The sequence below is a fragment of the Tenrec ecaudatus genome, chromosome 6 (assembly GCF_050624435.1).
Source record: "Tenrec ecaudatus isolate mTenEca1 chromosome 6, mTenEca1.hap1, whole genome shotgun sequence".
Lineage (NCBI taxonomy): Eukaryota > Metazoa > Chordata > Mammalia > Afrosoricida > Tenrecidae > Tenrec > Tenrec ecaudatus.
In genome coordinates this window covers 167,316,096-167,341,644 of record NC_134535.1, presented here as the reverse complement: position 1 = coordinate 167,341,644, position 25,549 = coordinate 167,316,096, and the positions used below count along the sequence as shown (strand labels likewise).

The 25,549-nt window shown below is 44.4% G+C and overlaps 1 protein-coding gene across 2 annotated transcripts in view; it reads left to right on the top strand.

Moving 5' to 3' along the window:
• Positions 1 to 25,549, top strand: part of NEBL (nebulette) — a 451,165-nt gene that overhangs the window by 411,139 nt on the left and 14,477 nt on the right. The window contains exons 23-26 of one of the 2 annotated variants that reach the window (XM_075552463.1): positions 1,350 to 1,454; positions 3,630 to 3,801; positions 6,416 to 6,508; positions 7,723 to 7,872. In XM_075552463.1, the coding sequence (XP_075408578.1) occupies positions 1,350 to 1,454; positions 3,630 to 3,801; positions 6,416 to 6,508; positions 7,723 to 7,872 (520 nt within the window). The remainder of the gene's footprint in view (positions 1 to 1,349; positions 1,455 to 3,629; positions 3,802 to 6,415; positions 6,509 to 7,722; positions 7,873 to 25,549) is intronic. The other variant, XM_075552464.1, reaches the window with a different exon arrangement.

Sequence of the window (25,549 nt, the reverse complement as noted above, 5' to 3'; positions counted from 1 at the left end):
TTTGTAATGCGCTGTTTTGTAAGTCTTCCCCTCGCCCACCACAGTCGAAGTTTACACTGTTCTGAAACCTTTCATTGATACGGTCAGATGTGACCAACGGTGACATGGAGAGGTTCGTTTAAGATTCCAGCATGTTCCTTTCAATGCAGATTCTTTTGCTCAATGTCTCTGAATGTGATAAAGTCTCCGATGTTTAAGTTAAAAAATTATCCTTTGCTGATGTGCTAAATGTTCTGGCTAAGTGCCATTGCTTTGATTCTGACCCACAGTCACCCCGGGCGGCAGAGGAGAAGTGACAGAGGAGAGTGGACCCGCAGGGTTTGTTCTGGGCTGTCTGTCATCTTTATTGGAGAAGATCGCCAGGCCTTTCTCTAGCAGAGCACCCGGGCATGTTGGCTTGAGCCCCTGCCGTCTGGGTTAGCAGCCAAGCGTCCAATGCTCTGCTCTCTGCAAAACAAAATAAGAAATGGGTCGTTGTTCCAAAGTAACGACCTTCCAATGCGTGGCTTAGGGGGAAAATCTTTAAAGATACTTAATGCACAGTTCAGCGAGTCATTGGAGCCCCACGGTGCCTATCAGTTGAGAGTCTTATTTTGATAGGATTCTATGTTAGTGATTATCAGGGCTTCCATTCTGAGGGGTACGCACGCCCTCAGGTCTGTAATCATTGGTGTCCTAATCTCCTACCTAATCAGCTTCACCAAATAATGATGTTCTGATGGCCAATGATCAAGAGGAGGAGCACAACTTTGTAGTAAACCTTAAAGAGCTCTCTGTCTCAGGATCAGTTTAAGGCCATCACCAGTCACAGCTCTCTCATGGCCTGTCTGTTCAGAGAGCTGAGTGTGTTTGATAAAAATGCTCCATCTGTGGTTGCTTAGTGGAAATCACTTGATTTATTCCTCGTTGTTTCTTATTTCCCGAGGAGGGAAGCTTGATGTTGATATGGACAACTACAGCTTTCAAATCTGTGCAGATTTAGGTTCATGTTCCTGTGGCCTTTAATGGAGACCTTTGAGAGTAACTTAGGCTCTGGTGGTAGAACAAGGAGTCCCTGGGTAGTGGGAGTGGTTAATGTGATTTGACTAAGAACTGAAAGATCGGAGATTCCAATCCTCCCAGAGTTGATTCAAAAGGAAGACCTGGCGATCTAATCCTGAATAATCAGCCCTCAAAACTCGATGGAGCTCAGCTCCGCTCCAACACACCTGCGGTCCCTGTGCGTCAGAATCAGTCCAAGCAAGTTAGCAAGGATATGCCCCACTCTCCCTCCCCGATCTTCAACATCTTGAAAAAGCTCTGTAATATATTTACCTTGTTATGAACATGTTCTTCTATTTACTTTGCAGGTAAAATACACCCAAGACCATAAGCAGACAAAAGGTAGACCCAGTCTGGTTTTAGATACACCTGGTCTGAGGCAAGCTAGAGAAGCGCAAAACCATATTTCAATGGTAGGGTCCAAGCAGATCATCCTTCACGCGACTAAAACCTACTAAGGAATGGCCCGACTCACCGCACCGCAGCATCAGTATTAATCTGGATGACTAACAAACATGGAGTCATGGGGTGGGGCGCTCATCATGTATGGAAATAATGAGTCTAATAAAATGATTTTTTCCTCTGGGAGTTTTTGGGGGTGTGGTTTTATTTCTAACGCGACCATCGTGAGTGCACTTTGTGAAAGATGTTTGCCCCCACTTCTTCCCAATTGAGTTGTAAGATGGAGTTTGGTGTGTTTGCATGTTGCAAGGAACATGAAAATGTGGTTTTAACAATGTTAAGGAGATACAGTTTACTTACCGTAAAGTTCACTTACTGAAAGCATGTAATCCAGTGATGTTGATATTTGCCGCCTTGAGTAATGGTCATCCTCATCTGATTTCAAAGCATGAAATGTGATTGCTTCAGGATCGTTTCTAAAATAACACTGTTTACTGGATATGAATCTATAGTAAAAATCTTATTGCATATTAAATGTTACTAGATATTTACAGTGTACTATATCTTAGTAAGTAATTAAGGACTTTAAAATTTGTATCTTCTAAAACTTCAGATGGATTTATAGGTTTATATACGAGGGAGTACCCCCCCAAAAAACTGGAATTTTTTCAAAGCTATGTATTTAATTTTTTTAAAATAAAATAACCTTATCACTTTCAAAGTACTCTCTATTCCACTTAAAACATTTGTCAAATCTGTGGTTCCATTCTTGAAAGCATTTTTCAAACTCATCTGTTTGGATGGCTGACAACACCTCCCTCATTTTGTTCTTCACCTCTTCAACTTGGTCAAATCGCCATTCTTTCACCTCCCTCTGCATTAGCAGAAACAAAAAGAAGTCGAGGTCATGTGACGAAGGTGCTTGAGGGCAGAGAGGCATGCTGTTTTTTGTTTTGCCAAAAACTAACACACCGAGATGGCTGCTTGAGCAGGCGCATTGTCATGGTAGCAAAACTAGTCCTCTGTCTGCCACAACTCAGGCCTTTTTTGCCGCACATGGTTAAGCAATCTTTTCAGAACCTCTAAATAGAAAGCCTGATTAACAGTCTGACCTGGAGGAACGAACTCCAAATGCACTATCCCCCTCACATCAAAAAACCAAATGAGCATCATTCTGATTTTTGATTTCACGTGAGGAGCTTTTTGGGGGCCAGGTGACAATGGCATTTTCCACTGGCTTGACTGATGTTTGCTTTCAAGGTCACAAGAACAGCACCAAGCCTCATCACCAGTAATGACCTTGGCAAAAAATCTGGGACATTCTGGAGCTGCTCTTTCTAAGGCATATTTCCACCCAACATTCTTTTTTCCTGGTCCGTCAGGACCTGAGACACAAGTTCTGCAGCGACCCTTCTCGTTCCCAAATCTTCCATGAACATTCACTGAACTGAGCTCCAAGATGGTCCACATAACTCCCCATCTCTTCAATGGTCCATTGTTGGTCTTCAAGCCCATGTGCACGAATTTTTGTTGATATTTTTGTCCATTCAGGAAGCTGATGGAAGTCCAGAATGAGGTTTGTCATCAATCAACATTTCACCCTTTTTGAAAGGAGAAAACCACTCCTACACTTGAATTTTTCCCATAGTGCCGTCCTTGTAAGCTGAGTTCAACATCGCAGCAGTTTCTGTGGCATTTTCCCCGAGCAGGAACCCAAATTTCACAGCCTGGCACAATGTTCTCTTAAATGAGCCGTCACGAAAATGAGGTTCGAGCAAAACTGCTTTTACAAATACATTCACTGCGACCAGTCCGAACCTTCCCTAGTGATGCTACTGGTGCACTAAGAGCTAGTTGCTCAATGCTCACTCAGTGGGAAAACTGTGCTGGGAAACCTCTGCCCGGCGAAACTTTTTTCCTGTTTTTATTTATTTTTTTGGGGGGGGGGTGCCTCCTCGTATAATTTAAAACAGGCTCTTAGAAACTGTAAAAATTATTATAATGATTAAGAATAATGTGAAAATATCAGCACTTGATTTCTGATACCAGGAAGGTAAAGTTTCTGCCATTATATTTTCCAAAGTGCGATATGATGGATCTAGGCGGCCACCGGCCTACTCTTCTTTTAGCACATGAAGACCAGTGGGAAGTTTGGGTCTGAATTCATCTTGTGCTTCCTTTTCCAGGTAAAGTATCACGAGGATTTTGAGAAGACGAAAGGAAGGGGCTTCACGCCCGTGGTGGATGACCTTGTGACCGAGCGAGTGCGGAGGAACACCCAGGTGGTCAGTGACGCTGCCTACAAGGGCGTCCACCCTCACATCGTGGAGATGGACAGGAGACCTGGCATCATCGTGGGTAAGCTTGGCACCGAGGCGTCATCGAGAAGACTAAGTTGGCCCTCTTCAATGGACTCCTCCTCTTCAATGCATGGTGGTGCCTCATTCCGATTGGACCACCGTCGCTGTGAGATTGTGCGTAACAGGTTCATTGGGATGCGTGGTACTCAGCAGGCATCTTCGTCTATGGTAGATTCCACTCTTGTGCATTCTTGCTTTCCCTAGTTCTGTGATCTCAGGAACGTTCTCACTTGGAGCCAGCTGCCCTGTCAGATATCTGTGACCGCATCACAGCTGACGTACCAGACATCTGTGATCTGAGATTGTAACACTCGGTGGGGATGGAAAGTTCCAGCTGTCTCCCTTAGAGTGGCTGGTGGTTTCGAACTGCTGACTTGCCAGTTAGCAGCCCAATGTGTAACCACTACCCCATGGCTCCGTCAGTGGCTGAATAATTATTTTGATTTCCTTTAGTTCCTGTTCATAATCAATATGATGGTATGGCAGAAATTGCGTGCACGGCTGACAGAAATCACCATCTTACATTTCGGCCCTTTCACCATGCATAGACTTGCCAGAGAGATTCTGATGGAACACCGCTACAAGAGGGATCCTCAAACTTTTAAAATGGGGTCAGTTCACTGTCCCTCTGACCATCGGAGGGCTGGACTGTAGTTTTAAAAACTATGAACAAATCCCTATGCATACTGCACGTATCTTATTTTGAAGTAAAAAAACAAAACAGGCAAAAATATCCGGCGGGCCAGATAAATGTCCTTGGTGGGTCGCATGTGGCCCGCGGGCCGCAGTCTGAGGACTCCTGCTGTACAATATGAAGATTATTTCTGAAGTGGAATTCTTGAGTGTTTTCTGAGTAACCCCTCAGTAAGAGAGCAGTTTCCATCCTTAGTACCTGTCGGTTCCTTTTACTCAGTCATTGGGAATCTCAGGAGGAGAGGGGTGGACACTGGCTAGGCTGTCTGCCCGGGTAATACTGAATGTTAAAAGGGGTTTCACATGTTGTTGTTCATGGTGAAAGGTCCTGTGGTGGTGAGTTGGGTGAAGGACCGCTGTGATGGACAAAACCGGGGTACAGATATCAAGGCGCTAAGTTACAGGGATGCTTCCCTGAGAGACTGTGGAAGTCTTTTTTTAAAGAGCGATTCCAAAGATATTTGTAAGCTACTGGTCGCTGTGCTGCTCTTCCCAAGGTCATTGCTTCCAAAGTCCACATTAAGTCGGATGGATGAGTGGTGACGTTTTCTCTGAAGCAAGCACAGGATTGCACTTCCACTGCGTTGTACTCATGTCTCATACGTGAGCGCGCCAAGATTCCCAGCAGGGGGAATCTGCTGGAGTCTGTGTAGCTCCCCCAGGGTCTTAACCCTAAAATTAGTCGTCTAATTTTAGCCACATTACTTAATCGTTGCGTACCTCCATTTCTTCATCTATCAAGTGAGGATAATAATAGTACCTACTTCGATATTTTAGGGAATTGGAATGAGTTATATTATGACTCCCGATGATGTCTGGCATTGGTCAACTCTTCGTGCTAGTGATTTGAAACAGATAAGCCAATACCTCGTTTGGGTTTGCCCCTGCTCAGCCCCTGCCACGTCCCCATCACTAGGTCCTTACGCTCCAGTCATTGGCACAGCCACCACAGAAATTATTGTAGGATCTGAGAAACCAGTAACTGCATCACGTATGAGATTTAGATTTTGCCTCCAGTTGTCAAACGCGGAATCAATGGGCTTGCACAGTTTGGTCATCGATGTGAGCTGTGAATTAATTTGCACTCCTTTGGGAGCGAGAGCCACTTGAATTCCTCCTTCTTCACCTTACTGAGGAGCCCTGCTGGTGCAGTGGGGGAGGCAATGGGCAGCTAACCACGAGGTTAGCAGTTTGAAACCACCAGCTGCTCTGCAGGAGAAAAGTGAGGCTTTCCACGCCTGTAAAGATTTACGGTCTCAGAAACACCAAGACAGCTCGACGCTGTCCTTTAGGACCAGGATGAATTGCGATGGACTCAATGGCAGTGAGTGATCCCTTGTCGCTTGCTCAATTCTTTGCTCATAGGCCTCTCCCAGTAAATGTACCTGCTGTGGATTAGCTTTTCACTCACAGACGGAGCCACTCGACGCAGAATGAAAACTGAGTTGCCTGCGTCTGGTTTCTAGCACAGAAGGCTCTCTTTGTCTTCTCAGACAAAGGCTTCTCAGTTGTTGCTGTGAATTGCTCGAATGCTGGAGTCGGGCATTTTCATCAGACATTCTGCTTCGGTGGGTCGGGAACAAGAGTGCCTTAGGGCTGAGGGGACACTGGAGGTGACACAGACTCGTCCCACGCACACTTGTGCTGTGCAGTGTAGTCATAGCATGCCTACAAGGCTCCAACTCAAGGTCAATGAAGGACAACCGAGGCCATTGAAATTTCAGTATGAGGCTTGTCCAGCAAATGCCTGTGAGGAGGAGTATCCTTGTTCATCCTCCTCTGCGATCTGCAGCCCTGAGTTTGCTCACACATTCACTTTTTACCTGCGTCGCTTTCTAGACTTTTGGTTGACTGTCTTTGATGCTGGCCCTTACAAAGGATTTGTTCTTGACTTGTTGCTTTCTTTCTTTTGCTAAAAGACCTCAAAGTTTGGCGTACAGACCCTGGCTCCATCTTCGACATTGATCCCCTGGAAGATAATATTCAGTCTAGAAGTCTACATATGCTCTCTGGTATTGCTTGCGTGTCGAGTTTCTTCCTTCTACATGGTTTTGTCCTCAGAGTGGACTTTAGAGGTTCCTTGTACCAAATGCGTACAGTACATTTTCAAGTCGAGAATTTGAAAAACTGAAAAAAAATGTGTTACACTACTTTACAGTGCCATTAATCATTTATGAAAATGAAATTTGCAAAAGGACTTTCTCAAATAGTTGAGATTAGTTTGTCCTAGATTCATTTATAAAGGTGTCTAGAGCTTACTTATTACTGCTTCTCATTAGTGATTATGATTTTATAGAGTTTCTGGGTTTGCACATGCAGTTATTTTGGCTGCACCAAATTGCCGAGACCTAAGAGATTTGTGTTTTATGAAATACAGTGTTATATTTTAAAGGTAGATTCAGAGAAGTAGATACAGAACAATAGAGTTTTCTCCATAGCATTATATTGCCTTTCAATAGACTGAAGTATTCTAAGATGCATCAGTGAATTCTTCTATGTTGAAAAAGAAATAAAGAGTGTAGATAGGATGATTATTTGACTTTTAACTTAGACTGAATGTTTCTAATGAAAGGCAAAAGAAAAATTTTAAAAAGAACGGCTCGCCATTTCAGCCTTGAAGACCATGTTTAGAAAATGAAAGAAAGCGTTGTCAGTTATGTGCTTATTTGAAGTCATTTAATCTAATCAGGTTCTCCTCCACCCCCTGATTTCTAGCCTTGATTAATTGACATTAATCAAATTGAAAGCCCAAGGCACACTAGGGATGCTAATACTTTTTAAATTGATTTGATCAGCCACACTGTGCCATTTATTTGCTTTAAAATAAACATAGACAAAGCAACAGAGACTGTCCAGTTGGTGATACTGTAAAGCACTTATTTGAGTTCATGTTTGATAGAAACAGATTCGCCAATGTTTCCTTAGTTCTTAGGAAAACGAGTCAATCGCCTGCTTCCTATTTTCCTTTAAAATCTAATTTTATTTTTATTTATTTAGTTAAATCTAATTTTAAAATGCATCTGGCTGATCTTTACATCATGCATGTGGTTGATGCCGGTCAGCTAGAGTTTGGGTATAGGTGACTGGAATGTTATAGGAACTGAGATTGAGGGGGAACCTTTCCATTATGGGATTATTTTTTCTTCACTGTTAAGCCTTAAATAACTTCTCTTTCTTTTCCTCAAGCTATCTGATCACCAATATGAATGTTTTCCTTCCGATCTAGAAAAGGCGGGTCACTATAGGCAACGGCGGTCTCGCTCTCAGTCCAGCAGCACGTTGGGTACAGGTCTGGGAGATGACAAGTCAGAACTGTCCGAGACATACCCTAGCTTTTCATGCTGTAGTGAGCTCACACGGCCGTCCGATGAAGGAGGTATCAGACGTCAGCTGGCTCTCAGCATCATCAGTGCATTTTCACGCGTGACTGCAGTGTGTCTAACGCACTCTTCACTGCTGCACCAACATATGGTCTGGGTGTATCTGAGTATTTCACTTTTGAATATTTGAAATTAAGTTTGAAAACATACGAGGCTTCATTAAAAATACTAATTTGCATTTGTGCATGCTCCCTGCCTTGTTTCACTTCATTACTGTTACTGCAGATTGCTAGATCTGTAACGGGAAAGGGGTCTCGGCGACTTGCTACCCGGGTGTGTCTCATGAGCGCTGCATGAGATGGGTGCTCACAGCCCTCACGGGCTCTGGGGGACTGTGCACATGTCTGTGACGATTTCTGCAAAGAAAAGGTGGCTGTGACCACGCATTTGTTTAAACATTGAAATGCATCCAGAGCCAGGGTTAGAGCTGGCCATAAAGGATTTGAGAGATACTTGGGTTATGAAAATTTTCAAAATGGAAAATACTATCGATGGTTAACAATCTTCTCTATCTTTTATATGTACCTCTTCACCCTCACCTTTCCTTGTTTTCTGCATATGAGATGGTGGGTTAGTTCTAGAGCTCTTGGATAAATTGTGCCGGAGGTTGAGAGGCATCTGATAAAGCTCTTGTTAACTGCTGAGACATTTAGATGCCCTGGGGAGGAGAAGAGCAGATAGAAGTGAAAAAGGAATACTGATTTTGTTGTTGTTGTTGTTAATGGTAGAAGACAGACTACTGAAATTTCTAAGGCAGGACATTTTGGGGTTTATTAATTAACACCTCAAGACAGAAAGAATATCAGTGACCCAATATCAGTGACCCAATGAAGGCTCTTATAATCATGCTTTTAGAAAAATCATTAAAATAAAACACTCATGAGAAAATAATTAATTACATCTTATACTTGTAAGATCATACAGTCAAACTAGCTTGATTGAAAGCTTGTGAGAGAATTGTGCTTTGTTGTGGTTATCATATATGTGAGACCCCGCCCTCTTCTGTCTGATTTTTCAGCAAAGACTTTTTTTTTCTTCTTCTTTTTAACTCAAGAGTTATCAATTTCTCCATTACTGTCCACAATGGCCCTAGGGATCCGGGATCATCTTGGTATACGATGGCCAAATAGAGAGCGCGTTTGGCCAGCCCTATTTACCTTCCCTCGATGCAGGGTGCTGGGGATGATATCTCCCAACCTTTCCCCTCCCACCCCAAAGCAGTATACTCTGGAGATTTACCCTAGCCCTGACCTTTTACTCCACGTCTGCGCCTTACTGCCACAGTCATTCTGTCTCTATCAAATGTCTACTGACTGGACCCTTGGCGCGTCGGGCAGGAGCTTGGATCTGGCCCATGTAGACAGCAGGAAGTGGGAAAATGACACGTGTCCTCTGTAAGGGGCCTCGAGTCTGCTGGAAACCCAACCATTAAACAGACCAAGTAATATCAGATTATGAGGAGTTATGAGGGGAGGGGGTGGGAGCTGCAAGATGTGCCACTTGGGAATTCTCTCTGATCTTGGGGCCAGGAGAGGCTTCTGCAAGAAAGGGACGTTCAAGCTGAGATGTGCCTATGAGGGGGCTGGGGAAATGACCAGATAGGTGATTTCCCCACAGACTTTCTAGACGTGTGCTAGATGGAAGCTGACTAGGTCCAGGAGATTCCGAGAAAGTGTTTCTCACCGAGGGAACGGAGACATTCAAGGGACTGTCAGAGAAGCGGAGCTCGAGGGGGAAGCCCGCAGCAGGTCTTGGGTGAGAGAGGAGAATTTGGGGACTCTTCTGTAGTTTGGGGGACACCTTTTGCACCAGTCACCTAGGGGTCAGGTTTGCTGTCTCTCCTTCCACTCTCCTTGCTCAGGCAGCTTTAGAAAACCCACCCCTGGGAGTCTGTCCCATGTCTCCTGTCCAGCCGCACCTCCTTCTCCCCCTCTCCCCCAATTATTTCTAGCAAGAGAATCCTAACCCTAAACTCCTGAATTTTTAATTTCAGGAAAAAATTTTGTTTTTATTCTTTATTTTCATAGTTATCAATATATATTAATATATACATTTAATTAAATGATACGGAAATGTCGTGCTTGGTGTTACAGGGCTAACGTTGCCAAATGCCATGAGAACGTATCTCCAATGCCAGGGTATCTAGAGCATCCTTGCATTTATGTGATAAATTGAGTATGAGTAACGCTGATCAGGGAGGAACGATTCTCTTTCTCTTTAATGGTTTTATTTCTCTCTCTTCTTTTTTCTTTCTTTCTTTCCTTTTCTCTTCTCTTCTTTTCTTTTCTTCAATGGGGGGACTTTAAAGTTCCATAGAAGATGAGGAGACTTGGGGCAGGAAGCCCTGCCTCAGTGTTTCAAAGACTGCCTCCTCGTAAGAAAAAGCTGATGTGTGGGGCCATTTGCAGGGGTCTTTCAGTATGGTCACCTGCATTTGCTTACATTCCCTTAGAAAAAATAGATATTGAGGTATGAAGCAGAAATAATTGAAGATACACTCATAGATTTTTGTAACAAGCACCCGTGATGCTATGTGCACAAGCTATCTGGTACTAGTTTGAAAAAATTTCCAGGTACATACATGCACTCATGTAACTTGTTGCAAGTGAAGCCAACAGTCCACCAATGGTCATCTTATGTCTATGTTTGCATCCAAAGCATCTGTGACCTATCAAACATAATATGTTACAAACCAGCATACACCTAATTCCTCACCTCTGGAAAACCAGCTCCTTCTGCAGGTTTCCCATCTTACTGAATATCAATTGCAGCTGTCCCTTCACTGACATAAAATCTTTTTTAAAAAATACTTTCATTGGGGGCTCTTACATTTCTTATCACAATCCGTACATTCCTCCAGTGTGTCAAGCACATTTGCACATATGCCACCATCATCATTTTCAAAGCCTTCTCTTCCTACTTGAGCCCCTGATATCAACTCCCCATTTCTTTCCCCTCTCTCCCCCCTCCCTCATGAACCCTTGATAAGTTATAGATTATTTTTCTATATCTTATATTGTCCTCTGACACCCCTCACCCACTTTTCCCTTATTTGTCCCCCTGGGAGGGGGTTCGAGATTGATCCTTATAATGGTTCTCCCTTTCTCCCCCATCCTCCTTTAATCCTCCTGGGTCTCTACTCTCCTTGTTGGTCCTGAGGGGTTTATCTATCCTGGATTCCCTGTGTTGCAGGCTCTTACCTGTAGCAGTGTGTATGCTCTGGTCTAATCCGATGTGTAAGGTAGAATTGAGGTCATGATAGTAGTGGGGTGAAGGAAGCACCAAAGAACCAGAGGAAAGTTGTGTGTTTCATCGGTGCTGTATTGCACCCTGATTGGCTCATTTCTTCCCTGTGACCCCTCTGTGAGGGGATGTCCAATTGACAACAGATGGGCATTGGTTCTCTACTTCATGCCTGCCCCCGAACGAAGTGGCCAAGTTCATATTATTAAACCCAGAGGCAGAGATATGATAAATATATCAAAGTATAAGTATTCTTGAAAAAGCATAACGTTTCCTTGTTTGGAAGGCTCACACGGAAACGATGATATGCCCCGATGTGTTGATGTGTTTCAATAGCAGTAAAGCATAGCCACGGAATCGACCTGCAGCGGAACCACGCCCCATGTGTGTGGTTGCTCTAGGAAGAGCGTGTTGCGTGACTTCTCAGTTGCTTTGAACTTTAGTGCCCTTTGAAATGCGTGTCTGTGCTGGGCTGTGATGAGGAGGTGCCGATCCACTCCTGGAGAAAGGAACCTTGGTTGGTGCCGACAGCTGTTGTCTTGTGAGTGTCCTTCGCCGTGACAGTTGATCATATGTGTTTGCTTAAAGGCCAGTCTCAGAATTGAATTCTGCACATGGGTGGTAAGCAAACGGGGAAGAATGTTCTTCCATATCTATGAAGGCTTTTTTGCTTCCAGATCCTCGTACGTTCCTTTAGACAGGGATTTCCGATGGTAACATTTGCGTGGCCCCGGAAAGGTAGCCTGTGATATTGGCTCTTGGTAGCACAATAATGCCATGCGCCGGGATACCAGACCCAGGACGCCACACCTGCGTGCTCACCACTGTGTGGGGCCCTCACGGAGGTCACCTAGCCTTGGTAGTTGTCATCAAGCCAGGGCCAATTCATTGTGTCCCCTGTGGACAAGAGAATGAGATGCTGCCTGGTCCTGGACCATCGTCACGATCATTCTTAGGTGTGTGTCCATTGTGGCAGCCCGGTGTCCGTCCATCTCACTGTGGGTCTTCCTCTCTTTGGCTGCCCTTCTGCTTTACCAAGCCTGCTGTCCTTTTCCAGGGACTGGCCTCTCCTGATAACCTGTCCGCAGCACCGGAGACAAACGTTTTGCCACCCTCACTTCTGAAAAACCTGGCTGCACTTCTTCCAAAGACAGGCCTGTTTGTCCTCTCGGCAGTCCAGGGCAGTTCCCGAGTGCTGGCTGCCAGTCACTCAAATGCATAGATCCCGCTTCTGTCCTCCTTACTCCACGTCCAGCTTTCACACGCCTGGGAACAGTCCTCCGAGTGACAGCTTACCTCTTCAACACTTGACAAAGGTTTTGTGCAACAGGTTTGCTTAATGCAACGCACTCTTTGATGCCTGGACTGCCTTCCCATGAGCCATGACTGGATCTGAGCCAAAAGAAATCATCAATGACTTCAATCTTTTCTTGAGTTATCATGTGATCCCTGGGTCCAGGTGTGAGGATCTGGGTTTCTTTACCTCGAGTGGCCATCCCGGATCTTCAGCAGTCAGTGCTTCAAGTCCTCTTGCTCTCACCACGTGGCCAGCTCTTCATAGGCCTTCTTACAATCCAGATGCTGCATTCATTCTTCCGTGTAGGACACAGCTTCTCAGTTGACTTGCTCAGCAGACAGGTTAAATAAGGATGGGGAAGGAGCCGATCCTGACACACACCATTGCTGATTCTCAACCCGAGTCTTCCTAGTTCTTGGCGAAGACAATCGAGCGTTTCCAGTGCAGCTTCAGCATGAAGAGACATTTCTGCTGCCTTTCTGCCAGTTCCTGGAGCTTTGTTTTTCGTCAGTACCTTCGGCGCGGCTTGTACATCTTCCTTCAGTAGCATCAGTTTCTAGTCGTAGGCTACCTGTGCAATAGAGAAAGGATGGTCAGTCTTCTGGTACATTGACTGCAGTCCCACCTTCTTCTGATGCTTTCTGCATGGCTCAGTATTTCCCCCATAGAACCTTGCGATATGGTAACTAAGGTCTGAATGTTTTCTTCAGTTCTTTCAGTTTGATATATGCTCAGTGTGCGCTTATTTCTTGACTAACCTCTGGTCTTTGCACATTTCATTACATTACTTTACTGGGTCTTCCCCAGCTGCCCTTTGGAGTGTTCTGGTCTCCTCTCTTACTTTATCATCTCTCCCACTTGCTTTCATCATTCTGCGATCAAGAGCAAGTTTCAGAGTCTCTTCTGAAAGCTGCTTTTATCTTTTCTCTCTCTCCCGTCTTCTCAGTGACCTTTTTGCTTTCTTCCTGTATGATGTTTTGATGTGATTTCATAGCTCATTTGGTTTTCAATCATTAATGGTCATTGATTCAAACTTATTCTCTGTACTCAAGGTCATATTTTGGCTCTCTTGGACTTGTTTTAATAGCCTTCAACTTCAACCTGAACTTACCTATGATCAGTTGATATTGAGTGCTACCATCGGCCTCTGGACTTTTTTTTTTTTTTTGGCTGCTGGTGCTGAGCTTCTCTATCTGCCCTTCCCATAGATTGAGTAAATTTGATTTCTGTGATTACCATCTGGTGAAATGTACTTGTCTAGGCAACATTGACGTTATTGAAAACAGATATTTGCAGGTAAGAAGTCGTTGGTCTTGCAAATTCTATCATGTAATCTCCAGCTTCGATTCTATTGCAGACGTCCTGTTTTCCAACGATATTTCCTTTCTTTTTGTTTACAACTTTCAAGTTCCTATTGCCAATAGTTATCAAGGCATTTTGATTGCATGTTTGATCGATTTCAGACTGAAGATGTTAGCAGAATTCTTCAATTTCTTATTAATTAACTTCAGTAGTGAGGGAGCCCGGTTGTATGGTGGATCCACATTGATCTGCTAACTAAAAGGTCAGCAGTTCTAAACCAGTAGCTGGTCCTTAGACAAGAGATGAGATTTCTACTCCCGTAAAGAATGCCAGTCATGGAAATTCACAGGGCAGCCCTACCCTGCCCTAGGAGGTTGCTAGGAGTCAGAAGGTACTTGCTGGCAGTGAGTTGGATTTTTTTGTTTGTTTTTGAGGGCTTTAGTGGTTGGTGCATAATTTGAATGGTAGTTGTAGTACCTGGATTTCTTTGTATGCATATAGATATCACGCTATCACAGACAGCACTGTACTGCAAAGTAAGTCTGGAAATAATCTTTTGACCGTGAATACAGTGCTATTTGTCTCAACTGTGTGTCATGTCTGGCAAGTAAACCAGATGATTGATTCAAAATGGTCAATACCAGTCCATTTCAGCTTACTAATGCCTACATTTCACTTTATTTTTACAGATTCTAGTTTTCCTGGATTCATGCTTTGTGCACTGCACTTTCTGATCATTAATAGGTATCCGCAGTGTTTTGTCCACCTATTGAATCCTGCGTCACCAGCAACTGACGGTCTCAAAAGCTATACTCCATACATGTCATGTGGTCATGATAGCTACCTCTACTTTGAGAAGGCAGCTGTTTCTCAGGCGCATTTTGAGTGGCCTGTGACCTGAGGGGCTCATCTTCCGGTTCTGTATCTGACAGCTCTTCACTGTCATCAGGTTTTCAGTGCCTAACCACCCGGCTATAGCCAGCTGATGCCTTCTTTGTACTCTGGAAGAGCCTCTGAAACTTGTCACCTTTAGTGACCTTGCAGTGACTTGGAATACCAGTGCCACAGCTTCCAGCCGGCAACCATAAGAAAGCTCCTTCACGGTGACAAGTCATTGTACCTCACCTTAGAGCAGCGGTTCTCAACCTGTGAGTCTCGACCCCTTGGGGAGGTCCAATGACCCTTTCACAGGGCTTGCCCAATTCATCACAATAGCAACATGACAGTGATGAAGTAGCAACGAAAATAATGTTATGGTTGGGGGTGGGCACCACTTGAGGAGCTGTATGAAAGGGTCTCGGCATTAGGAAGGTGGAGGACCACTGTCTTAGAGGCTCAGCCTTGTCACATACAACAAGAGTGTAGAGCAAGATGCTTTCTAAGATATTTTTTACATTTCCTAGATGAAATGCCATACGGTCATCGACTCCTTGTTTCTCTCCCTTCTGGGGATGGGAGAATGTTGTAAAAGTGATCTAGTTTACTTTGTGAATAAAACAACTCTGCCGTCGCAAGAAGCACACAGTGTTTGGGTCCTTTTTAGGAGAGGACAGTCTGGTTTTCAGGACCAAGGATTGGCCTTGCAAGCCATTCTCTTGAGGCAAAAGTACAGGGCCTTCCTGATTCAGATTTGGGTTTAACAAGCATGAGCAGATCAGGGGTCTCTGTGAAGTTTCTATGATTGGCTTCGTTTTGTGTTCCTCCTGATCTCTTTTCCCCTTTCACTTTGATTACTGAAGTTTTTCATTTTCTTATGTAATCATGTTGAGCTTTCTGACTTTGTCCATCGGCTTTCCTGTGTCTTCGGTTGCCAAAGAGTTTCCATTTTCCATATCGACTGTGTTACCTTGATTCAATAAAGGAGGCTTTTATTTAAATCTCATCCAGTTTTCTTCTGAGTTTTGAGTAGCGTCTCTTGCAATGGTCCTTATTGCCTTTTGGCATTGGATTCGGCAAACGGATCTTGATTTGATTCTCAGCTTCTTTCACGACCATCATCACCCTGCTGGTTTCCGCTGATTTCACTGGAAGTTTCCTTTGATCTTTGTGCTGCTCTCTCGTTCCCTTGCCGGCCACCTGCGTTCACCTTCTGGTTCTACTTGGTAGTCCTTTGTTTTGTTTTTCACGGCTACCCGTAACTGACCGTTTCCTGTGATTGCTGATGGGGTCAGGAGGTGTTCACCATCGCACCCAGTGTTTACACGTCTCACTTGAGTTTTCCTTCAGGTGCCCTGTGTGTTTTTCTGTTCTCTTCTGGAGTGGAAAAGGGCAGGCGAGTGTGGTGGGGAATGAAAAGCAGGTGCGCTTTTCAACGTGGACATGTTTCAGTTTCCCAACCTCACGAGCGTTTCCAGTGTGCTGTGCAAGAACCTCATCGGGATGGCTCAGCCGGGCCCTTCTGCTGCAGCTTCCTGGCTGTATTTCCTTTACAGCACTCCGGCCCCTGCCCATGGCCTTCAAAGGCGTTCATGCTGCAAGCGTTGCTTAATTTCCGTGCAGAGCCCTCGATATATTGCCCGTGGTACATCAGGAGGGCGGCACTCCAATTAGGTAACCGGCATCCCTGACCTTGTACTGGGACCCTAACTGCAGACATGTTCTTAGCACCTCCCACGTTGTGAGATCCGGGGAACTCAGAAAGAAAACCCATGCTATTGACTTTCAAGAACAAGCCTTCTGAGAGGTGAGCCAGATGCATACACCCATTGTGTCAGGGAGGCATCCTTCCCTCTACATAAATAAATAAAATAGATGATAGATAGATAGGTAAATAAGTAAATAGATGATAGATAGATAAATCAAATTGAACCCATGATCACTGATTCCCACTCATAAGCAGAGTGAAACAGCCCCCTTTGGATTTCCAAGGCTTTCGATCTTTGTGGGAGAAGAAAGCTGCATCTCTCTCCCAAGAATCAGCTGGTGGGTATGGACTGCTGACCTTGTGGTTACCCGTCCACCATGCCACCCAGGATGCGGCCAGGGCTCCCTGATGGACTGTCGCACCGGGCTCGAAGTAGCCAGGGAGAGAAATGAGGAAGGTTCGCTATAGGCAGACAGAAAGCATTTGAGAGACTCGAGCACATGTGGAAAGCTGGGGGCGCTTGGCCCCTCTTGGGTTGAGCGCTGTGGGTGTTTGAAGATGGACTGGGGTAGACCATGAGCCCCAGAATGGGGACAGTGCCACGGCCGACTCAGAGACACTCTCCCTGTACTGCGGATCACAACGTCCGATATTGTGTCCTGCAGGGCAGCGTTAGTGGCCATTCTGAGTCTTTTCCTCAATTGGTGGGGACATTGCGTCTCTCTACCTTGGAGTCCTGATCTCCCCTGAGGGCCTGTGTAGTCCCCGGTCTGGGAAGAGATAGAGCCGACAAAGGGAATCAACTTGATAGGCCTTGAGGAACCTGGAGTAGCAGTCTTCTCTAGAGGCTCTTTAGAGCGGGGTGTCGAGGCAGTGGTGTGGGTTTTTAGTTCAAACATTACAGCTTCTGCCTGTTGACATGCGTCCTTTGTGTAGATGAGCTGAGACACTAAAAGCCAAGTACCTTTCCCACCTGCTCCAGAAAAATCGAATCCCTGCCTGGCCTGACTTTTGTGGGGAGAAAAAAAGTTCAACAAGAGAATCTCAGTGGTTGTTTCTCAACGGAATTTGAGAAGTCTGATAATATCTATGAAAAGAGTAATGTTTTCATACCTTTATGTAAGTGTAGGAAGATATCAAAACTTGGCAGAAATTTTAAACCTCTACGGTGAAACTAATTGACAAGGAAATGGGTGACTCTTATAATGTGAATCGCAGTGAGTAGATTGCCACACAATTCAGTTTTACTACCTAGCCAGTACACGATTAAACACACACACACACACACACACACACACACAGTAAGTTGTTAATTTTTTCATCACTTCTGTTATATTCCCCTCCTTCCAGAACATTTCAGCATTCTGGTTGGATGTAAGCTCCTAGAGAGGCTCATTCCTGTTCTGCATCCAAATGGAATGAAAGAAATGTCACACGTTCCTTTGCCGAGGGTGAACTTGGGAAAAGGCTCAAATACTAATGAATAATAGCACTTGGTCCAAGATGCACAGGTGTCTCATGGATTTACCAAGATCCCATCTAAGCATTCCGCATGTGTCTGCAGGAGAAACCACGGACACGGCCAGCAGCAGACAATAAGGCATTCCAAGTGGATCTCCCCCGAGGCTGGGTTGAGTGGGATTCACAGTGGATCTCCCCCCGAGGCTGGGTTGAGTGGGATTCACAGTGGACCTCCCCCCGAGGCTGCTTCCCAACCCTTACAAAAAATCTTGTGTGCGTGGACAAGAGAAAGTAGATCATTCAGCTTCTCATGTGTTTGAATATCAACAATGAGCAGGAAAACAAGTGTAGTTTGATGGAACGAAACGAATGGGTTCATTGGATGACAGAGCTAGACCTCTACAGGATTGTTTTATGTGTAAAACGGTAAAGTCCCAAGGATAGTTCTACCGTCACCGATGTCCCCGCTCTTCTGTCTCCTAACCTAATCAACCAATTGTCCCACATTCTGCCTACCAGAATTCCCAGGCTACTAGGACATGGTGATGGCATCCTGACTTTCCAGGAACGACGTAAAGTCGCCTCAGACTGAAGCAGTTGGGTGGTAGGACATGGAGCCTCTGCAGTGTGGTTGGCTCTTAGCTCCTGCAGCCCAGGCCCCTTGCCAGGTGTTGCCGACCTTGTGGGCTCACTTCCCGCCCCTTATTTGCCATATGCCAAATATTCCTTATCTACCAAGGCCACATTTCTCAGGTGTTTGTTTCTTTTTCTTCAGTTGCGATTTCGGTGAAAGTTTACAGAGCAAATCGGCACTGCGTCCGGCCATTCATCCGTGATTTTGGCTAGGGACATTGGTTGTATTCCCTACAACGTAACAGCGCTGTTCCCACTTCCTCCTTGTGCTTCATTTCCTCTTGTCCCTCTTGCCTTGATCTTCTTGCCTTCTGAGCTGTATCCCTCGGCAAATGCTAACCCCCCCACCCCCCCAACACATGGTTGTCTGTTCTAATGAGTGCATTTTCTCCCTCGGGTTATTGCTCACCCTGCGGTCCTGGCGATCCTTTGTCTGAAAGCTGTGCGTTGAGTTTTGCTCCGCATTTTTCTTCCATTCTATCCAGGAGCTCCTGTTTCAGTCCTTCAGAGCCGTCAGCAGTGATAGCTGGTACCACTCCGTTCTCCTAGTTCATGCGTTGTGGAGTTAGGGGTTCACATGGTCCTGTGGACTCATGTGTTGTTTCTGTTTGTTTGTTTTAATAGAACACTTAAGGTTTCATGTATTCCTCTGAACAATTCTATATAGGAAGTACTGAAGCTTAAGAAGCAAACCGTTCCCATGAAGTAACTCTAATGCACAACAGCTTGGTACTTGCTGAATTGACACAGTGACTACACCAATGGGTTCAGCATCACACTGACTGTGAGGATAGCATGGGACGTGGAAGTACGATAGATGTGATCCCTATAAGTCAGGTTGACTTGACAACAATTATTTGTTTGTTTCTTTGTTTTTTATTCATTAGAGATGTATAACAAATCAGAAGTAGGTAAAACATACAGGCCAATGTACGTGAGTATTACTCGGTGCCATCAGTCAGAGTGGGCTGTGGACAGCTGACGGACTGAAACATGCTCCTTCTTGCACTGCCCTCACCATTGCTGTTTGTTTGAGCCCCTGGTTGTCTGTGTCAGCCCATCTCCTTAAGGAGCTCTCTTTCCCCGGCCCTCTACTTTACCAAGCACCATGTCCTTCTCCATGTCCCGGTCTCTCCTGATTGCACGGTCAAAGAATGGCAGGGAAAGTCTTCCTAATGTCTGTTAGGATTAACATACCCACCATCCTTTCTCCAAGACAGATTTCCTTGTTCCTTCTGGTAGTTGATGGTACTTTCAGTGTTCTTTGACAATTGAAAACCACACTACAGTTGAAATGCATCCATTCATTTGTGTTGGTTTTGTTTTTTGCCTCTTATTTTCTTCATTCATCTTTGCTCTGGACAGGGTCATAGCGATAGTTGAACCTTACATGGCTTCTCATAAGCTTTAAAGAGTCCGTGGTGACTCTTTAAAGTAGACCATTGTTTTTGTGACTGTTATGCCAATTGACCTAAGTGTCCCCAAAGACTATGGTCCTAAGCTGTCAAGCCAAGTGGCTTCCTCAAGATGGCTGCTCATGGGTAGGACTTTTTCACCCTGTATACTCATGGATATATTGGCAGTGAGAGGAATACGTAGGTACAAAGATCCTTTGTCAAACCTACGAGGGGGCTTCCAAAAGTTCCTGGAAACATTCCGTTATCTTTTAATTCTATTTACCCCTGCTCTTTCTGAAAGCCCCTCACAGGGCTATTTCTGGATATGTCATATTTGCCTTCCCTGCCTCTCCCTCCCCCGTTCAGACACCATTGCACCTGCTCCCCCCACCCCCAGTGTCTTCCTTTGCCGTCATCATTTTATCCTGACCTCCCCCTTATCATAGGAGGGAGCTGTGAAAACGCTTGTTGGAAAATTCCATCATGTTTCCATTCCATTTTTTTCATGAACTCTTGAAGCACTCGTGTGTAGTGCTTTCCCCTGAACCCAAGTTAATATGTGACTTTCCTCCAGTTAGTGATTTACCCTTCTTTTCCTACCCACCCTAGTCCCCTCCTGAAAACGTTTGTGTGTAAACCTCTCTGTGGACTTTTTAAAGCCGTGGTCCCATGTAGCATTCGCCCTTTGCCATTCGCTGATTCCCTTGGGGCACAATGTCTCCTGGGTCCCTCCATGTGAGGAGATAGTTTGCAGATTCATCATTAGTCGTTCACACGATGTGCTATTCTGATGTGTGTATTTTGCCCATTCATCGGTTGCTGGGGACTGGGATTGGTCCCGTAACTTTGCTGTTGTGAATGATACTGTGTTGACTATGGGTAGACATGTATCGGTTACTCTTATTTCTCCGGGATACTTACCTGGGGGTGAGAATGCTGGATCACAGGGCTATTTGTATTTCCAACCTTTTAAGGAGACGCCTTGCTACTTCCCCCCTTGGTTGCACCACTCTACACCCTCAGCCACTGTGTTGGTGCCAGGCTTTCCACGCCCTCCCTCGCATGATCGATCGTTCTTTTTGAACTATGCGATTTGTGTTCGGTTGCCACGATCTCTTGTTTTGACTGGCATCTGTCTATTGAGCCTTTCTTCCGCGGTCTGTTGCCTGAGCATCTTTTTGGGTGACGTTCATGTCCTCTGCCCATTGTTAGATGGTATTATGTAGTGCTTTGTTGTTGAGGTGTTAATGTATTCTGTAACTTTTAGAAATTAGTCCTTTGTCTGATGTCATTGTCGGAAACATTTTTTCCAGTCTCTTTTTATATTCTTTTGGTATTCTTCAGATGCACTTAATGTCTCGTTTTTAGAAGAGCCCAGCCAGGCAGTTTGTCTTTTGCTGGTTGTTTGGTTTGCCCAGCTGATTGATAGTGTATTTATGCCATGCATTGGGGACCATCGATTTGTCCCTAATTTTTGTTGATGATGTCTAGAACTCTCGGTTTCACATTTACTTCAGGGTTCTCGATTCTGCCCATTGGTCCGTGCAGAGGCTGGCTTAGCCCCGGGCGATTTTGACTCCAGTGCCCAAGGCGGTTTTGCGACAGGGGGGTGGGGGTGGGTGGGGGTGGGTGGGGGGGTGGGGAGTCTCTTCAGTACTGCTCCCTGATCCAGGGTCTCTTTCCTTTCCTTCTGAAGTTGGTGGTGAGTTGTTTTTAATCCCTGTAAAAACTATGACTGACCGGATTTCATTATATCCGCGGATCATTTTGGGCAGTGTTGACATTTTCCGACTGGTAAGTCTGCCTACCTGTCGATGAGGCATAGTCCTTTCCTTCATGACGGTCTCACAGAGTAAGGTTCTGTAGGGCTTATTATTTTTTTTGCACAAATCTTTTATGCCTATAGTTAGATTTATTCCCAAATAGCAAATCCTTTGGATGCTGATTGCAAATGCTATTGTTTTCCTGGTTTCCTTTGCAGAGTTCTCTTTGTTGGTGAAGAGCAAAATTCCCCAAATTGATTGGCTTATACCACCGTTTTTTCAGAAAAAAGGCACTCAGTTATGTCTCTCTCCCCCTGGCAATTCAAAACTTGTGCAGTAGAGTCCAAGATCTAGGATAACGTGTGGGGTCTGCTTTTGTAGCCCCCCCACAGGAGGCCATATCGCCCATGTTGGGAAGCCCTGATGTAGAGGAATCGACTGATGTTCATGTTGGTAGTCCACCTTGTCAATGTGCTAAATCTTTCTCTCAGTTCTACTAGCGCGCTTGTTGACTTTCTGGGACTCCCCCTGAATAGGGTGAGCTCATTTACGAACAGAGAGTGTTATACTTCTTCCTTGTCCACTTGGGTTCTTTTATTTCTCTGTCTTGCCTTATTTCTATGGCTTTTCCAGTACCTCATTGAATAGTAGGATGTTTCATTGATGCATAATTCCTCTTGATATAAAGTTCTCTTTTACACCTATATGAGTGTCATTGAATTTTTTTTTCTCTAGTCAACCTAGTCTAGCACACCTATTTTATAGAATAATTTTTGGGAAGTTATATCTTTCTTTGTGTTCTGGAATCCTTTTAGTAAAATTGGTGACAGCTTGCTTTTGTTTTGTTTTGACTGTTTCATAGAATTTGCCAATGAAAAGTCTGGTTCAGGACTTTGTTGTTGTTGCAAGTGATTTTATAGCCTCTTCAGTTTCTCCTTTTGTACAGGTCTGTTCAGTTTTCCACCTGAGGTTGGGCTGTTTTGGGTAGGGAGTGTGCTTGCAGAATGTGACTCTGCGCTCTGCACATTCAGGCAGTCATTTACATTCATTCTTATACAGTTCCATTTTCCGGTAATGCCAAGGACACACTGAGTCACCTTTGTACATAGATATTGGTCCAAAAAAATGTTGCAGTCTTAAGTGGCAAACTGAAGTTCATCTAAAACGGTGGTTCTCAACCTTCCTAATGCCGCGACCCTTTCATATAGTTCCTCATGTTGCAGTGACCCCCTCAATCATGAAATTATTTTCGTTGATACTTCATAACTGTGTGATTTTGCTACTGTTGTGAATCAGGTCACTCCTGTGAGGATCATTTGACCCCAAAGGGGTCGCGACCCACAGGTTGAGAACCGCTGGTCTAAAAAGTAGTTATTGGGTGGTTAGGTGCTTCATACTTGGGTTTTTTAAAATACAGACCTGTTTCCCCGCTACCCAGAAATGTTAACAACACAGAGTTGCCTTGAAAAAGTTCATAGAAAAAGTCCATCATTTTCCATGAAAATGAAAATTATTTTATTTTTTTACTAAGCATTTTATCAGGGGCTTTTGCAAATCTTATGACATGCCGTTAACATTTCCAAAACGTGTTCTTTCTACTTTCCATGAACTTCTTGAAGCCCACTGGTGAATGGTGTGGTTCTTCACTTAGGGCATCTAATGCAGAACAATACTTGAGGACGACTTGTGGATTGCAAATATGCCCTACGGGTCTATATTTGAATTGATCAGTGTAAAAAAGCAAAACCCCCCAAAACAACCAAATGTATACGCCAATAAATATGTTGTGTTAAGTATTTCAGGGAGCGTGTGTAAGGTGTCCCCTGGCATGAGGATTTCTTTTACTGGACTTGAATCAATAAGTCTTTTAATGGAAGATTGATTTATACCACATCAGTAGTATCACTCACCAAGGAAACCTGGGACTTGCTACAAACTGAATTTTCCATCATGGCATCACGATCTCAAAATGCCAGGCTCAGCGATCGGATTAAATAAATGGAAACAAAGCCCTGGCTTGCCTGCCATTCTTAAGTTCTTTGTGGTTTGTGTTTTTATCTAAGACCTGCTCAAAGTGATGTTGTTTTTGTTACAAAGGAACGTATTTCTTTAGGTGATTTTTTTTGTTTTCTTCGCACACACGCAGATCTGGACCAGATAGATTTTCTGCCAGGAGCGTACCAGTAAAGACTCTCACTCGGGGCAGACAGCCTTTCCACTTCTCTGCTTAGATCTGTGGTTTTGATTGTGGCTCCAGCGTGGGGAGTTGATCCTGAGTTCTGAAGCTAAAAAGGAGTTAACAAATATGGGGAAGAAATATGCAAGCTAGAATCCAAATGTAAATGTAGGAATATGTTGGCTATCCTGTTCTGAAGCAGGAGAACAGAAATCTTAAACTCCAAAACTCCCTAGTTCTATTTAAACCACATTCTGTTTTAGCTTGGTTCAGTCAGAAAACAGGAAAACACCTCTCCCCACCCCCAACCCCAGGGTAAAAACAGTTAGCTTTGAAATGAAAAATGTAGTGTCTTGCCACACTGGTGAGACTAATCAAGTTTTATGGGTGGATAATTTAAAATATAACTAATTTTTTTCAATCTCTAAGAACTGAAACACACTCAGAACTCACTGCCATAGAAGTTCTTACAGGAGACAACGAAGCCAGCAACCTATGAAATATAGTCAAATGTAATGTTAATGTGTTGTTCTGAAAAGTAAGTGACCGCGTGTCCGTGCGTATTTCCTTTTCCATTTAACAGGTGAGAAGCTTTCTTCAAAGGAACCCTGGCGGTCCCGTGGTTAAATGTTCACCTGCTAAACTCAGAGGTTGGCGGTTTGAGCCTACCAGCTGCACTGCAGGTGAAAGATGTGGCAGTAGAGGGAGGATTCCATTTCTATTTTATGGAAGCAATGCTATAAATAATATTACTTAAGTTGAGAGGAAAACCATTAAATAACCTCTCGGGTTTATTATATTTTGAGCTAAGTTTTCAAAATCTCCTCTTAGCATGCCAGCGTACTGTATTAGGGAAGAAACTCCAATGTTTCGCTGCACATTTTGATTGGTACCTGACCCTGTTAACTTTCAGATAATCCGTCTGTAAACACGTAGTCACCTTTCGAAGGCAGAGCTCGACAAAGTGAGTTTGTAGACTGGTCGGTGCCACCATGAGGGGAATCCTTGTGGTTCCGTGGAAAGTGGTTCCTTAGGAGATGAGATGTTGACCACGGATTTTAAATTGTTCATGTAGCGTAAGGTGACTGACCATTCTTTCCCTGCCTAAAATAGGGTGGCATTGAGAGTGGTAAGGAAAGAAGAAATAAATATCACTCTCACACACACAAGTACACCTAGATAGGCTCCTGGATCACATGGCATGGAGTCCAGAGACTTGTCAGACACCAAAACGCCCTGATAGCATGTGCCTTCATAGATGTCTCACTGCCTTTATTGCATTTTCTTTTAAGGTTTGTGATATCTTACTGTGATAGCACTTATATCAGACTGACAAAGGAACACAGTGGTCTAGCAAAACAAAAGGATGAACAGAAAGATCAAGGTAGATGTCCGAAGAGAGCCAAACTTATTGTTGATTGTATAGGAAGTAAAGCAATTGGAAGAAATGGTGACGCAAAAGGGCCGAAAGGAAAGCTTCATGGGGCAGCTCAAGACGACAAAGTAAAATACCCTAGTGGCATCGGAAAGGAACACGAGGTAGAAAACTCAAAGGGAGTATGCTCAGCTGAGAGGATTGAAGAGAAAATTCAAGATTTGGGTTCCTGGAGGAAAATATTAAATGATAGAGGAAGCAGTAAAAGAACATAGAAGGAATACACAGACACACTGAACCCAAATCAGTGGCTTGACGTTCAGCCATTTGAAGAGGTGCAGCATGAGCCAATGTATGGAAGGCAGAAGTCTAAGCTGCACTGACGGCATTGACAAAAACCATGGCTCCAGGAATTGATGAAGACCACAGGAGGCATCTCAAC